The sequence below is a fragment of the Trachemys scripta genome, chromosome 18 (genome assembly GCF_013100865.1).
Source record: "Trachemys scripta elegans isolate TJP31775 chromosome 18, CAS_Tse_1.0, whole genome shotgun sequence".
Lineage (NCBI taxonomy): Eukaryota > Metazoa > Chordata > Testudines > Emydidae > Trachemys > Trachemys scripta.
The window spans coordinates 8,492,676-8,509,941 of NC_048315.1; the positions used below are offsets into that span (position 1 = coordinate 8,492,676).

Consider the following 17,266-nt stretch of genomic DNA (forward strand, 5'->3'; position numbering starts at 1 on the left):
TGTTACCCTTCTGATTTGCTAATGTTTTTGCCCCCACTTTGAATGACTGCCCAAGGTGTCAAGTAGTGAAGAATCAGGCTCGTTGCATTATTATTTTATTCTCCACTCATCAGGGAGGAATAGTTAACGCTAACACGCTGGGGAGCGCACTAAGACGATGGGGGGTGGGGGGAACCCAACAACTTTCTGCCAAATTTTATTTTGTTTTCTGTTTTTTTTTTCTTCCAAATTAATTCCTACCCTCCCAAGTGTAAGATAAAAATGTTTCCCCCCTCTCGGTTTTCCTTTTTTTAAACAGCACTTACAAGACAAAAATGATTATGTTCAAAATATGCCAGGTGAAATTAAAAGAAACGTGACACTGATAGTGAAATTGTCTAGGAGGAGTTTGCAGCATTCAGACTTTCAAGCTTGCTAATTTTACATGGCCCAGGTCCCAATTCATTAAAAAAAAATACAAGGAGGGATGAGTTTATCAAAGCCAATTAGAGGATTTAGCCACACAGCTCCCACAGAAGTGAATGGGAACTGTATGGCTAAATCTAAGTCAGTTTAGAAAAATGTCACCCATTGCGTCTACATGGGCGTGTTGGTTTGGTGCGTGATTTATAAAGGGAAGCACCAAAGCATAAACCTCCCAGTCTGGGAGAAGAGTTTAGCAAGTGAGAATGACACTGAACACGAGGACAGGGAAATGTCCCTTTCTACTGATCACAGGAGTTACTGTTGCAATTGGTACCAGACCTTATTCCGTTTAATAATAGTAATTGGTGATTGTATTCCCACAAGCAGAAATATAACAAAAAACAAAAGAAAGAAAGAAAGAAAGAAAGAAACAGAAGCCCACAATGTGCAGAATCACAAAAATGATTACTGACCAAGATAGGTTCATGACATTAACACAGCTGACATGCAAGTTAACAGCACCCCAGGCTGAAATAATCTAGGCATATTCTTTTAATGATTATTAAGCAAACATGCAAATTTTCCATAGTACACGTAAGAACAGCATCTTAGGTTACACAGCGGTCATCGATGCCCAGACAACACGGTGATAGGGCTTTAGAAATGCATTAGACAAAGTCTTGCCTGGAAGTGTGCATGCATTTTGGGTGCTGATCAGATCTTAGTTTTCTTATGGTCCATATTTTTGAAAGAGCTCAACTCCCTAAATAAAGTGGCCAGGCTTTTACTGGGAATGCTGGGAGCTACTGAGAACCAAACACTTCTGAAAATCTTGCCACTTTGTTTAGGTGTCTGAATGGGAGCTGTTGGTGCGGAGATCTTCGCAAAAATCTGGCACTAGAAATATTCCAAGATTCGTGTCCAAAAAGGCAGGTATATAAAAAATGCATTGAAGTGAACATGAAAGTTTTGGGAGTGCACTTAAGCTCTGATCCCGCAAATATTTATGCATTTGCTTAGTTTACTACTGTAAAGAGCCCCCTTGAAATCAATGAAACTACTCATGGAAGTAAAGTTAAGCACATGCTTAAGTGTTTGCAGGATCAGGGCCTGAATTTTCAAATGAATTGGCACAAGTGGAAAGTGGAGCTCTGATTTATTCACAGAGAAGGTATAGCATGGCAACACAAATAGAACCGCCCCAGTAAGGTGCTGTGGAATTGTGTGTGTGTGGGGGGAGGTGTTTCTGTTGCTCATTCGTTCTCTGGTGATTTTACTCAGACTGACAACAAAAGGAAGCCAATGAGTGCCAGTCATGCTGCATTCTGCATTTTCTGCATTCTGCATTAATCATAAAAGCATACGAGGGGATTGTGCACAATTGCAAAAACATTTTTCTTGTAATGAATCGGGCCCATACACTGTAAGATGAGATTTATCATACTCCATTGCTCCTGAATACAATTCACTACCATTGCTGTATGAAAGTGACAAGCCCAAGATGCCCTGTTCAACAACTCTCTTTAGATGGAAATGACTGCAAATAAAACACCATCGTTCCATAGAACACATTTCACTACAAATGTAAACAGCCTCTAGTTTAAGAAGTTTGATAATCTCTTTCTTCCTCCTTGAGATTACGGGTGAGGTTGGTGAGTTTTGTTTTTGTTTGTTTGTTTTGGGGCACGCATACAATTTTGAGACTTGAAAGGCATTTCCAAACTCCATACTGCTCTTTAAACTTGCCAGGAAGGGTGGTGTTAATTTAGGGTTAGATTTAGTTTCGTATTGCACGTTCAAATAAAAATAATAATAATAATAATAATAAAAAAAACCACACTAAAAAACCCCAAATGATTACAGGCACAGAATTGATTGATGCTCAGTTCAATTGTAAAGGGGAACCAAAAGCACTCTGATTAAAAAAATAATAATAATGAAAGCAACGTTAATCTAGCCAAACCCTCTGCGCCTTCTTAAGGGGCAACTCACCAGGTCTGTTAGTACTTAAAACCTAAAGGGCAAAACACGAGGAAGAGACAGTGACAATTAAGTCAATTTTCCTCAATTAATACGTGAAATCAATTTTTCTTCTCTTTAAAGAAAGGGGGGAGGGAGAAAGAAAGAGAAGGAAAAATATTCCCACAGCTGTCTGGCAAGTCACCCCTTAGGCTTTCTCCACATGCCACAAAATAAAACTGGTACAGATGATCCTTTGTAGCCCCGCAAGCAGTGCCAGTTTGCATGGAACGGAGTTCTCCTGACATCTTACTTTGGACTCCACAGAATTAGGGTCTCACTCAATGCATATTTGGGTGTTAGTGCTCAATAGTCTTTTTTTTTTTTTTTTTTTTTTTTTAAGAGCCTAGCTAGCCAGCGTAGAAGTTCCATACAGGTCACTGAAAACCTCTACTCTAGGATCAAATCGTGAGTAAGCTGGAAACATTATTTGCTGCGTGTCTTATGTGTACAATGTTGAGCAAAACCGCACTGAAGCGGTTGGGGAGTTGAATGCCAGGTAGCAAAAACGTTTTCTCAAAACTCTCTTCCTCCCTAGATGTCCCTTCATCCTTAGCAAGAACAAATGGTAAGATGAATGCACGGGATGATACATAAATGTTGAATGTACATGTGAGAGCAGGTAAATCTACTGAGAAGGCATCACTCTACCCTTTGTTCTTGCTCAGGGTTTATTGTTTTGAGTCACCACTGTACAATCAAGACACAGCATAGTATGCAGACACAGAACAGGGTGTGCTGGTAAGTTAACAGCCCACTCATGACTGTACTGAACATTTAATTACTTAAGCAAAGCGCTAATTCACATGTTTCCCTACATTGAAATTCTAGGGTAATAACTGTAATTGGTAACAATTTATTTATTTCCCTTAAGGGGGGGAAAATAAGCGTTTGGAGGGACAGAGAGAAAAGCTTTAACATTTCCCGTGAAGCTTAGGCCGCAGTTTGCAGTAAGTAACAAGAGCAGTAGTCTGAGAAACAAAAACTAAGCTTTAAATGGCAGGCAAATTAAAAAACATACTTTGGAAACCAACAATACAATACATGTGCTTTCAGCAGGGCCACTTTGATTTGGCTCCAGGTAACGTTTATTGATTGCCTGTACTTCAGGCAGCATTTACAGCTGTACCACCCCAATTAGAGTTCAAAGGAAAGCGGATCTTGAGTGCACATATGAACATTTTAGGATCTCTTCTAATATACTGTAGCAGATGTGATGCTTTTGTCTCCAGATTAACAGGAAGCTCTGCTCTAGTAAATTACCATCCTGGTAACCAGCTAGTTCCAGGGGAAAGAATACTATTTTGTTGGGAGGTGAGGCCAAGAAAAATATTTTTAAAAATAAATCCATAGGACAACTTGCCATGATGTCTTACTGGGGGCAATCGTTCAAGTCACAAATCTGGGTGGTGGGTTTGATCTCGCAGCCACTGGAGCATTAACTGCAGAGAGCAAATGCTGCATTGTTAACCCAGTGCAAACTTCACAGGAGAAATGAAAACTTTTTTTTTGTCCTTTATGAGCTTTAATTTAAAATAAATAAATGAACAATACCAATGCCGCCGCCCCCACCCTGGGTTTGACGGTTCTTATGTAAACCTCCTGTAAGGTGCTCCAGGCCTCATGGCCTCCACTTGTAGTGAGAGTTTTTTCCAGGTCCCCAGCATAAGTGTGAGGAAAATCAGAGTAATGATGGACAGCTGCAGCCACATAGAATACCGACAGAGCTTTTACCTTGCCCTGCATTCTGAGGGTATGCCATGTAGCCGCCTCTTCCACCGGCCCCCCTACCTGATCCTCTCGCTGCTGCCACGGCTGCTGCTGCTACTGGTCCATAGGCCGCTGCCGGAAAACCTAGCCACGGAAAGAAGGAGAAGGGTAAAGGGAAAAATCCAATGAACAGCAGGTGTCACCAAACAAAAAGAAAAGGGGGGGGGGTAAAATACTGTAGTACTTTTGGGGGCAACTATGGTCAATTATGGTCCTATTTTCAAAAGGGGTTAGTGATTTGGGGGTCTGACGTAAGGAACCTTAAAAGAGCCTGATTTACTGACAGAGCTGAGCCTCTGAAAATCAGGTCCCTTTATGGTGTGCCTATTTGGGCCTGCAAAATGGAAGCACCTGTGGCCTTCTTTTGAAAATCCTGCCCTAAATCCTCTGCAATGAATTTCAATGGCTGCATGCTCTGATGATGCCTTTTTATCCTGTGCACAGGTCTTCTGAGCCACTGCGAGTTTTAAAGGCAAGATACTGGAGTGAATTAATTCACAGAGACAGCCTGTAGGATGTGGTTTATATCTTCTTGCTTTCAAACTGTTAGGGCTCAGATCAGTTTTGCAAAACAAGAAGGATACGTTGATTTTATTCTTTGCTTATTTGCAAGAGGAAAGCAATGTGCTGATTTATAGACGAGAGTAATCAAAATTACAGGAGGGTCCTTGTTTCAAGATCACAGGTTTGCTGGGATAAAGGAAAAAAATTTCACTCAGATGCATTAAAAAAAAAAAAAAAGCTTTCTAAAGCAAAACAGCAGCATATCAAGGAATTTCAGGTACCGTACCCTGATGCAGGGGGACTGTGAAACTGCAGAAAAATGAGCTGCCACTAGCAACATTTTGGTTCCTAATTTAATTAATTTTAAAAAATCTGCCAGAGACACTGGATTTTTCTTTTTTTTAAGTAAGCAAAGACAGGGAAAAAGGTGATCAACAAAAACACCAGATGCCCTTGCTGCAAAGGACAGCAAGAGGCTCTGACGGATTCCTGGTCTTTGCAGAATTCCAGCTGCTCATATTAGTTTTGATGACCCAAGACAGGGCAAACTTGTCGGGGAACACAGCTTCTGTGCCACACTGAACAGACCACAGAAGAACAACTGAGACTTTAAAGAAGCAATTGGGACAGCAGAAGAGAGCAGAACAAACTAGAGAGAGAGAGACAGAGAGAGAGAGAGAGAGAGTTCCAGATAAATCAGCAAACTACAAGCCCACTAACTCTAGTACTATCATCCCAGCTACATGTAACCAGGGAAAAACTGAACAAAGAACAGCTAAGCTAGAGTGACTCTAAACTACTTTAAAACATCAATTAAAAAAGACATACTTGCATTTAAATACGGTAATAGGGCTGTTAGGGGGGGAAAAAAAAGTCTATGTAAATATATATACAGCGACCTCAGGCTATTGTCTGCGCCTATTCCCAACATACAGAACATGTGCACAAACACAGCAAATCAAGTTATTATTCAACGCTGACACGAGCCTGTTTGCTCTTATTATGATGCTGAATTGTTACAAACATAGAAGAGTGAGACACCCAGCAGGATTTATTTAGGGTGATAGGGTCAAAAGCCTAAGTCTCCTCCACTCCTGTAACCCAGATTGAGGCCTGGTCTACAGTTAAAATTTGGATTGACATAACTATGTAAAATTCACCCCCCAAGTGACAACCTAAACCCTGCATAGATGCAGCTAAGTCAACCGAAGAGTGCGTCTGTCAACCTAGCTACTGCTGCTCAGGCAGGTGGACTAACTCTAGATGGAAAACCCCTATACAGTGCCATAGTTGTACAAACAGAAGCTTCGGTATCCTGCCAGTCTGTACTTTCCTCTTAGCCAGAGCTCACGGTTACAAAATGGAATTCACTCTCCCAGGGGAAAACTGCTAGCAGGTCAGAGGCAAGGCTCTGGAACCATATTCTCTTCCCTTAGAAACAAGCCCAAACCCAAACCCTGATCCAGACTTGGACCCATCAGTCAATCAGCAAAATTCCCCAGTGCCTGATGGAACACACAGGGCCAGCTTCAAACAGTTGGGGGAGAAAGTGTCCCCATTCTCCCAAAGAAATCCCCTTCTCCGTTCTCTGGCTAAGATGATGCACAGCCAACCAACCTGCCCAGAAAGCAGCATCCTTCACGTTCCCACATCCCATTCAGGACAGGTCCATAGAGAATGTGAAAAGTCACAGGCAACCTGTCAACTGCAGGCTTTGTGGGCTCCCTAAGCCGCCCCTAAGGTTCAGATGAGACTTGGATTTTCCATATTATAATATGCCTCTGTCTCCTTCCAGTGTGCGCCCCGGACAGCCAAACCTCCTTCGAAGACAGCGTAAGAAACAGAGCCGGAAAGCATATTTCTCTTGCTCAAGTGCCAGGGACTCCCAGTATTTACTTCAAATGAAGGGCAAAAAAAGCATTACCATGCAAAAGAAGAATGAAATAATGGAGGTGGAGAAGGAAACCAACAGAAAGACCCTGAACAAAAGATGCATTATTCTACTCCAGTGTGTGCTTTGGACAGGTGTGTGAAAAATTAGCTCAGAGAAAGGAATTCGTTATTCCAAATCTCAGAGAAAAGCCTCTGCGTGACACTGAGTTCCAAACAACTGAAATATAATCCGATCAACTCAAGTGCTGTTAGGGGAATTCTGCCCCTGTGCGTGGACGAGAGCGTTTGGGGCAGGGCGAGAGGATTGTTAGCAGCGTGTGGGAGGGTTGAAGTGTTGCGAGGAGAAGGGAGGACTGATTAATAACCAGGATTCGGAAAACATGGTTACGGATCCTAACTCCCTCAGCCCACAAGTCTTGAATCAATGCTGCCTACTGAAAATAGATTTGCCAGGCTTCACATTAACATGGTTAATACTTGCACACTGCATTGAGGTTGTAACAATAATAATTATTATAGTTATTTACATATTATTTTTCTCCCTTAGATCTCAAAGTGAGCTTTACAAAGGTGACTAAGTAGCACTGTCTCCATTATACAGAGAGGGTACTCTGAGGTAAGAAGAAGCTAAATGACTTGCTGAAAGCCACACAGAGAGTAAGTGACAGAGCTGGGAATAGAATCCAGGTCTCCTAGTTCCCAGCCTGGTCAGAAAAGCATTACCACTCCCTCAGCATTATGTAAGGGGGTGTCCCCTCACTGCTGTACTTTATAAACTTCTAAAGTGACCACTCCTGAGTAAGACTTTAGAGAACATCACTTGTATTGACAGAATTATCAACACTCCCATCCTAGGTATCATACGATATTTCTCTTGCACGTATATTCACTGTGCCCAGGTGATCTAGTGCCATAGGTACTCACACCTGGGAGGTAAGGCATGACCCACTCACCACCATCCTCCTGAGCTACTGCTCACTGCTGAGACTCATTAGTGGAGAGGCAGGTATATGCAACACCCCTGCCTCTCCACCTGCATCTTCATGCATCCCATAGAAACGGTTTTTTTACACAAATCAGACAAATACTTCGGAAAAGATATTTCTCTACATTATAGCAGGTTAGTAATTTCCCCAGACTCCTGGGGTTTAAAACAGCATGGGCCATAATGTTCCAAAGGTGTATGCCATGTGATTCTTTATGTCCAAAGTGCTGTTCCTCGTAGAAGGCTAAAATTTGGCTACAGAGAGAGACTACCTATAGCTCCGCAACTTATGATGATCAGTGGAGATCTAGACACAGATGGAGCCATGGGAAAAACTCCCAGGGGCCCAAAGCAGGGTACTATCAGTGGAAAGTACTGGGTTATGGAACTCCTGGTCAGTGGCGATCAGGAGCTGTCCTACAGGCCTGTAGCATGAAGTGTAAGACCCACCTCTTTCCACAGGTGAGGACTCTGAACTGGCCTCATAACCTTTTCCTGGAGATAAACAGGAGGGTGTTTGGGGCTGGGGTGGAGGCTCCAGGGGATGACTGGGGCCTGGATGAAGGTGGGTGGGTGGGTGGGGGTGTCACCAGTGCCTGTGAACAAAGAGAGCCTTGAGCCAGAATTGGGCCCCTTCACATTCTGATCCTGTCCCTCCTTCTTCACTTGGATCTAGCAGGGGGAGCAGCATGTGGGGAGGCCGATGGGGTGTCCTGGCTGCTTGTTCAGCAGATGCCAAGACAGCAGCTGTCGGCTGTTCCAGCAGGGACGGGGGAACACCTGGCACTGGCAGCCTCAGTAACCCAACCCCTGCTGCCATTCTGGTGAGGGGAGAGGGGACAGCACTGATCGATGGACGAGAACCGGGCAACTGCAGTCGAAGCTGGGGGAGGGAGGAACCCCGTGACCAAAATCGGTGAAGCAAAAAACACAGGCTGTGCGGAGCGGGGCGGAGGAGTCCACCTGGAGCCAGCTGGCATCTGAAAGGGCTTAAGCAATAAAAAGGCCAGCTCCGAGCCAACCGCATCCTACAACAGGCCCTGAACCAAAGCCCTTTGACGTCAACGGGAGTCTTTCCATTGACTTCAATGGACTTTGGATGAGATCCATGGTGAAGGCGAAACAGCACCAGCCCTTCTTGCTCCGAGTAGCCACCATTATCTAGAGCCATCACTATGCCAACTGAAAAATCAAAAAGGAGGGAGGGAAGAGCTCAATCTATTCATATTTGTCCCCTTCCTGCAGAAATGATCCCTGTCCTTCTTTGTGTATCCTTTGCTTATAATTGCCTAGAGAAAACAAGACGCCTAAGCTGTTCAAAAGGACTAAAGTGGATTTAGGCATTCCAATTAGCAGATATTTTACAATAAATGTTTTGAAAGGGGCTCAAATGCTGTCCAAGAAAGCCCTGAGGATTCAGATCAATTTCATGCTGCCTTATTACTCAGAAAGAGCTAACATGAATATTTGGAGTTCAATTTTTCATAGATAAATTTTTCTGCTTCCTGCATCACTAGTTTCCCTTTAAATACTGAAACAGCCTCATGTGGGAGAACAAGGACACATCTGTTTTTAACTACGATGCCCTAAGGTCACAAATTTAGTGAGTGGCTGTCTACATGCAAGTGTTTTCTCCAACACACAAATAAGTCTGGGGAGAAATCAAGTGGGTGACACACAACCAAAGCAGGGGATGCTGAATTTAAAGAGCCAGTGCAAAGCAGTGACATGAAGCACGGAATTCGCCTCACCCGACTTTCTCGAACAGCCACACACTTGATGAGGTTGGATATAGCTGAGATTCATAGGAACTTCAGGAGAAGAGTTGGAAAGAGCAATGCTGTACATGCAAGTCCTGATATACCACATAAGCCCCACGTTAAGGGTTACGTGGGCCTTAGGTGGTGCCCTCGCTCTCTGCAATGGGAGCATTTAATCCATCATGTGCGTTTGGCTCCATTGTGCACCCTGATTGCAACAAACTGATCTCCTCATAGTTAGAGGAAGGAAAGACTTTGCCCCGTTTCCCCAGCGCTTCCCAACAAGAAGTGAATCAAGACTTTAGTTACAACCAAACCAAAAAAGGGGGAGATATAATCAAGATCTGGCCATTGATCATATGGCAATTTGGGTAAGAAGTCAGCACTTCCATACACGATAAATGGGGAATAAAATATTCCCCTATAATTCCAATGCACTCCCATTCTGCTCACGCAGTGTCAAGCTGTTGGCGGCTGGCTGTGCTGACCAACCCTTAACATCCTAGATTGCAGATTACACCTACTTGTACCTGCCCAGAAAGCTTCCTTCCATCCTGGAGCTCAAATGAAATTCATTGCAGGGGAAGTGCCACGCCCAGCTTTCATTAGCAAAGCGTGATGCAGCAGGCACGCAGATTGTAAGAGAGAGATCTTTATTGAGCATGCATAAAAAGTCAGTGTTACGCATTGAAAGGCCCTGTGTGTGTCTGGGAGCAGCCTGATCCCTTCCCAGTTCACATCCCTGAGCCCCTGGTGTCATACCTAATTAGGTAGTTCCAGCTGAAACCTGACCCTCACATCATAATACAGCCTGCTTGTGTCAAATAGCTGGGCAGGGATAGTCCTGGATGGATCCCAGGCCTCTGAAAACAACAAGGAGCTTGGTACACTCTGCACAAAGTGGGCAGGTCTGAGAATGAGAGCGGGCGAGCGAAACAGAGCAGGAGCAAACTGTTCTCAATGACCCGGTCAACGTACCCAGCACTGAGACCAGCAGACTCATTAGTGAACCAAAACCGATTTAATTCATTGTTACATTACTTACAACCCAGTTAGTGCCACGTTAGACATCAGCGCCCTAGATGAAGGTTTTTGAGTTTCTCCATCTCTGACACCACCATTTTAAATCTGTCTATACAGCCACCTCTCTGCCAGTTCTTTGGATACAAAACTGTAACACAGACACTGCACAGCAGGTTACGTGCCCCTCTGTGCCCAACCCACAGAAGGTGTGATTCTGTTACAGCTCCCTGTTTGAGAGCTTGCTCAGGACAATCTTCCGCTGTCCAGGGTAACCCACTGGTCAGAGTGCATTGTGTCTCCCCCTCTCCCCTTTGTGCCTGATCTACAGACGATGCAAGTCTGTTACAGCCCCCAGCTTCAGAGTTTTTCGGCTCTTTAGGCTAATGCTTTCAGCTCTGGAGGACGCTGGTTCAATGCCTGGTGTCGACCAAGCACATCACATACACTGACCTGTGGGTTACACATCATTAGTAGATAATAGCACTAAGACATCAGCACCGGTTAAAGGTCATGAGAGAGGCATGGTCCAGTGGTCGGTCAGTCGGTTTGTAATCCAGTTAACATGTACCATAGTGTTTACCATTCTAGTTTTTTAATCAAAATGTCGTGCAGTAGCAAGTCATAGGCCTTACAGAAGTTTAAGTATGTTATCTCAAAACTATTATTTTTATTAGCCAAACTTGTAATTTCATTAAAAAAATATTAACTTTGACAGGATTAATTTTCCATTAGCCCGTGTTGATCATTAATTACATTACCCCTCCTTTAATTTTTTATTGATCTAGTCCTGTACCAGCAGCTCCATCATCTTGCCCAGGACTGATGTCAAACTGACAGGCCTATACCTACTCGAATCATCCTATTTACCCTTTTAAAATACTGGCACAACATTAGTGTTCTTCCAGTCTTCTGGAACTTCCCTAGTGTTCCAAAGCTTATTGAAAATGAACATAACTGTACAGTGAGCTCCTCAGCCAGCTCTTTTAAAACTCTTGGATGCAAGTTATCTAGACCTGCTGTTTTAAAAATGTCTAACTTTTGTAGCTGCTCTTTAATATTCTCATGATATACGAGTGGAATGGAAAGTGTTATCACCATATGATGAGACTACATCATCTGTTCCCCACTCCCAAATACAGAACTTTAAGATTCATTGAACAAATCTGCCTTTTCTGATTATTATTGATAATTCAACCATTTCCATCTAATAATGGATCATGGTTAGCATTCTTTTTGTTCCTAATATATTTAAAAAACTCCTTATTGTCCTTAACTTTGTTGGCCATAGATTTCTCTTTATGTCCCTTTGTTCCACATCCAGCACAATGGAGTTGGGGCCTCTTGGCACTACTGTAATATAATAAATAGTACAGTGCAGGGGAGAGTAACATCAGCATGTGTGAAAATGAGGAGAGGGAAACCAAGTAACAGGATTTGCTTTACTTTCATGAGTCATTCTTTTTAAAGGGGGTAATGTTAAAACATTAAAAAGCACCTGGTATTGCAAACCCCAACGGTTCAAAAATAGTGAGTCAGGCCTCAAAACATATCATGAGATTAGTTTAAAAATCACAAGGTTTTTTTTTTTTTTTAAATACATGTTTTGTTTTTTAATTTGTTTACTGTTTTCTGAGTGTTTGGGCTGCACTTGGGTCAGCTTTTTTTCACATCTACGGAGACTAGAAATTTCCTTTATTTAAAATGAAAGGTGAGAGTCTCACATAATTACTTGGGTTTCAGGAAAAACAACAAATAGCACAAGACTTTTGATAAAATCATGAGAGTTGGCAACACTGAGGATACATTAAACATGCCCAGAGAATTAAGCCTAGCAAACAAATATGTATTTCAGACTCAACTCTTTTGAGGCAGGGACTGTGATTTCCTGTATGCACAGTACCTACCACAATGGGGATTGAACCCTCTAGGTGCTATTACAATTTGAATGTTAAATAATAATGTGTGGACAGGTAGGTAGCATTTACACATACATACACTGCACTGTGTGAAAATTCATGAAGCCATGAATGTTTCCAAACTGGGATTTCCAGAAGGGACTGTAGATTGGGGCAGGGGAGGGTGGCGGAGACAGCACCAATTCTCAATGTATTCCCCTTCGCCATTTAAAACACTTGATTTTATACCAAAAACTCTTTCTTGCTTCTTAGAATATACTGTTTTAAACATTAGTTAGTTAGGAAAAGTAGAGACCATGTTCACTTGATCTTAAAAAAAAAAAAGTGTGAAATCTAGAATTCAAAATTGTCTGTAGGTTGAATAGGAAAGAAGGTGGAGGGAGAGAACTGATATCCTCTTTTCAAACAATGTTAGCAGTAGCTTTGATCAGCACAGAAAAGCTTTAAAAGGCTCACAGCTGTCATTCCAAATGGATTCTCTCTTGCATTATTCTTTTCATTAGCCGGTTATCCTTTTTGTAGGACCTTTAGGTTTAATTTTGAAAGTGTCTGACTCAAAACCATGCAGCATCCCAATATGAAACTTTTTGGGGGATATTCCGTGTAACTGTCATGTTTAGTTGTGTGCATGTGAAGAGGAAGGCTATGTCAAATAGACAATACCCCCCACATATACAACCCTAACTTTTCTACTATCTTTCTCTCAATTCCCCCTTAAAAAACTCACCTCTAAGTTTAACAAAAACACCCAACCTACAGTGTTTAGAGAGAAAGAAAAAAACCCAGAGAAATCAAAATTTATATAAAGGTGATGAAAGATCTGGGTTCTACCAAAGCGTTCACAGCAAAATATTTTATGTTAATTAGTTTGCTTGGGTTTGAATGAAGATTCCACCCAAAGTTCTAAAAGTCAGACATAGAATCATCTCTAAATTATGTCTAAGCAAATTTTACAGTATCTTGAAGGTAAAACCAATATACTTTTTAAAGAAATGGGGCAGCCGAGTCTTTAAAATGCCAAATAGAGGTGAACAAACAAGAAGTTACAAAGCGGGCCTTCAGGGAAATGGAAAATTCTTTTCCTGAGCTTCTGATCAATCCTATTAACATTTTTAACATCTACAAGTCTGCTCAGAGTTCTTTATTGTGACTGCCACATTAAGTGTTTCCCTTTGTCTTAAAATGCTGCGTTATATCAAGCTTATTAAAATCTGTTTCACCGGGTCAGGAAATTAGTGAACTTCAGATAAAGCACATCATGCATAATGGGAACCTCATTAAACAGCCCATCATGTTGTTCAAGGCACAGTCCCCCACTATGTAAAATGTACGTATGGCATATGGCAAGATTTTGTAGGAGAATTCTCAACGTCAGACACCAGTAATGGAGTTCACACAGCGTGTGTGTGTTTGCAGATGGGTGTTATTATGAACAATATTTCTCCTCTGGAACTTGGACAAAAATGATAAAACCCAAATACAGTTAATTTAAAATTTGGCACTTCCGCTTTATGTCCTGTAAACGATCCATTTTTCAGCGGCTTACGGCTCCTGGGTGATGGCTTTTAAAATGGGAATGATGCACTTTTGTCCAGTAATTACTTTATGCATCAGTGAGACAAAGCTGCCTATTTGTCTGCAAATTATTGTTGAGTCTTCTCAAGTGTAATAACCCCTTGCAATTATTTCACCATACAGAACTGGCAAGCTTCTCAAAGGCAAATGGTTTGTGCTAAGAAATTTTTTTTTTTTTTTTTTTTAAAAAGAAACCTAAAGCTTGTAGCTTTTTTTTAAATTCTATTTTTACAGTGTTCATGGCCTACCGCAGTTAATGAACACCCCACAGATTTCTGTAATGTGGCCACCAACTGCCTTGTTAATCCACATGTGGTCCATAGATACTACATTTCCCAGCATGCAATGCTTTACCTCGATCTATATTATTAGAATTATAGCCTTTAGATCAACACAGCCGACGTAGGTGAAAGGGACTTTAAACTAAATCATGTTCTAAGAGGAACTAACTCCATTCAGTACTAAACTGATGTGTTGGATGGAAACATTTCTCATATTAAACCTAGAGGCCAGGCATTATCATACATTTTTAATAAACACAATTGATTCATGAAACTATCATTGTAGGGGGAGGTCAATGCATTCAGGCTTGCCATTATAGCATGCAAGTTCTAAATTCTGGCCACCTGTTGTTGGCCGAACAAGGAAGGGGTTGAAGGGAATAGCATCAAAGCATCTGTTTCAAGTGCAGCCAAGTGCTTCAGACCTCATTTCAGTTGCTTCAAAAGGTACCGAAAAGACAAGCTTCTTAGTTTAAACATTTAACTTGTAAAAAAACATTCTCCAACTGTACGTATACGTGCTACAAAGGGGAAGATCTGCAATATTAGCTCCAGTATAACTCTCTTGAATTTAGCAAAGGCCTAACAAGAGCCAATGACTGGAAGCTGCAGTTAGACAAAAAATAAAATTGAAAATAAGATGCATTTTAACAGAGGACAATAACCATTTGACCAGATTACCAAGAGGTGGTAAAATCTCCATCACCTGAAGGCTGTAAATCGAGATCTAAAAGATAAGCTCTAGTTCTGCCACACATTATTGGGTTCAGCAGAGTTCACTTACATAGCACGAAAGAATAATTCTCTTCATGGCAGGAATCGCAGGGTGAAATGGTGGGGCCTGTTCTATACAGGAGGTCAGGTTAGACAGTCCTAGTCCTTGGTCTTTAAACCTTTATAGTGCCAGTGAGTGGTCTGCATATTATTATAAGTCCTGGAAAAGGTTTCCTGGAAGGTAACGTAAAATTTAACTGCCTGATTTGAAATCTTATTACTTGAACTGATTGAAAAATTCGTAATTTCAAAATTGTCCAATGCAAAAAAAGGGACTAATTTTTGAGAACATTTTTGAAAAAAGTTCTCATTTTTGGCTGGCTACACTTATTACATTAGGTTACATTTTAAATCTGTATTTTAGTATTTATATGAGATATACATGCTATTCAGTCTATTACAACTAACTCTATAGGGGTCAGGTTTAGGCTCGTATCAGACTCAGCATTATTTGATTACATTGCTCTTTCTATGATTTCTGCTATACATGAGGGTTTTCTTTATGCCTCTTTGCCCCTGTGAATAATTATTCCCATTTGCTCTAGCTGAGGCCTCTTAGGAGCAGAAGTTACTATCTAAGAGCCCCCTTCTATTGCACTGAAGCTGTGAAACGCAGAGAGTCCAGTTCACATTCAAACAACATAGCTACAGTATGAAATAGGTAGGCTAGTTTTTCCCCTCCACCTGGGACTGTTCATTTTCAGGGCAATGACCCTGTCTCGCTCTGACAGCAACCTCAACATCTGGGTCATGGATTGATGGAACAGTTAGAACCCAACCAAGGAGATAGATTCCTTGAGGACAGACAAGATTCCTTGAGGACAGACAACCCTTGGGAGGTCTGACCTCATGGAATGTTTTAACAGCCCGCACAAACTCAATGACGTTGAGAGGTTCTTTACTGCTTTGGGAAGTTTTCTATCAAGGCTTTTAAGGCACCCATATAAAAAACATTTGTAGCGTTTGAAACTTTATCAAGACATGACATTTGGGGAAACCTTCACAAATACTTATGTGGGAGGTTCAGGAAACTGCATGGAAGCTATTATGTTGGCAAAGGGTCCTACCAGAAACTTCCAGGGGCTGGAAACTTTGCAAGTGCTCAGTGTTGGCCTAACTCTGTTGCCACTGAAATAATGGGAGTTTTACCACTGACCCCAGTGGGAGCAAAGTTGGACCAACACCAATTGCCTCTGAAAATCCCATCCTAAATTTATTGGCCATGGTCATATTTTTTAGATCAGACCATTCCCTTGCCTGTACAAGTGAAAATGAGATTCTTCTGAGCTAAAACATCCCAAGAATGCAAAGGGGCTTCTGCTGGGAGTCAGGGGACTGCACCCTTCTGAATGACTGGCTCAGTTTCTGGTTCTTTTTTAACCTGTTGTAAGAATTCTACTCAGCTCCTTATCCTGCACCCATCGCCATGGTATCTAGTAGTGCATTCACTGGAATAACTAGCAACCGTCTCATGTGGTGCTTTCCATCTGTCTGTCTTCTTCTCCAAAGAGAGACTATTAGGTGGATGTGTGTGTATGTGTATACTGTATAATTTGCATTTACGAATGACAGGCCAAATGGGAAGTGCTTATTACCACAAGGCTATCCAGAAATAGAATATTCCAAACAGATCCTAGTATGATTAAGGAAAGTACTACTTACAGCATTTATATTGGGGTTAAAATCTAGGTAAAATATTTTCCTGTGACCAAAACAAAAAACAAAAAACAAACTCAATCTGCCAAGTAAGCTGAACTTAATGGGGTATTTCATGGTTAGCGGTTTATGTGCACTGAAATATTAATTTTTTACTTTATTACCTACATTTTTAAGGGTTCCCTGCTCAAGGGAAGCACATGTATCCTGAATGCATGCACTTCAGCCTCTCATCCTAGGTGAAAGACATGCAAACTTTCAAATTAATTGGGGGGGGGGGGAGAGGAAGAGGGCGGGGAGTCCAGTCTGCCATTTGCTTTCATTGATGGAAATCAAATCTGAAAGGTTTGAAGAATGTAATTAAGCTCACTCTGGTAGATTTAATAAATTCTTTGTAAACCATTTTACGCCATGCAGACGCCACCCGCATTTTCTAGGTGAACAAAGGCATGCAGTGCTGGAAGGATTAGACCAGCATTTAAGCAGTATGGGAAGGGCTAGAAGGAAGAGTGAGAAACAGCTCTAACTTTGTTTTGCATTTTTTACCATAACAAGTTTAAACAATTTACTGCACAGCTTCTAATGGGACTTGCGTTTACCCAACCACAATACTTTGAACCACAGAATGCCAAGGACAGGTTTACTTTAAAAAAAAAAAAAAATTAAGATCACTCATTAAATTATCATGCTGTGACAAGCTTTGTT

The 17,266-nt window shown here is 41.6% G+C and overlaps 1 protein-coding gene across 12 annotated transcripts in view; it reads right to left on the minus strand.

Annotated features, from left to right (window-relative positions):
* Positions 1-17,266, minus strand: part of MSI2 (musashi RNA binding protein 2) — a 388,856-nt gene that overhangs the window by 34,447 nt on the left and 337,143 nt on the right. For 10 of the 12 annotated variants that reach the window (XM_034752631.1, XM_034752630.1, XM_034752638.1 and 7 more), the window contains one exon: positions 4,216-4,278. In XM_034752631.1, coding sequence (XP_034608522.1) covers positions 4,216-4,278 — 63 coding nt within the window. Of the gene's footprint in view, positions 1-4,215; positions 4,279-5,526; positions 5,551-17,266 lie in introns of all 12 variants that reach the window. The other 2 variants (XM_034752634.1, XM_034752627.1) reach the window with 1 other exon arrangement.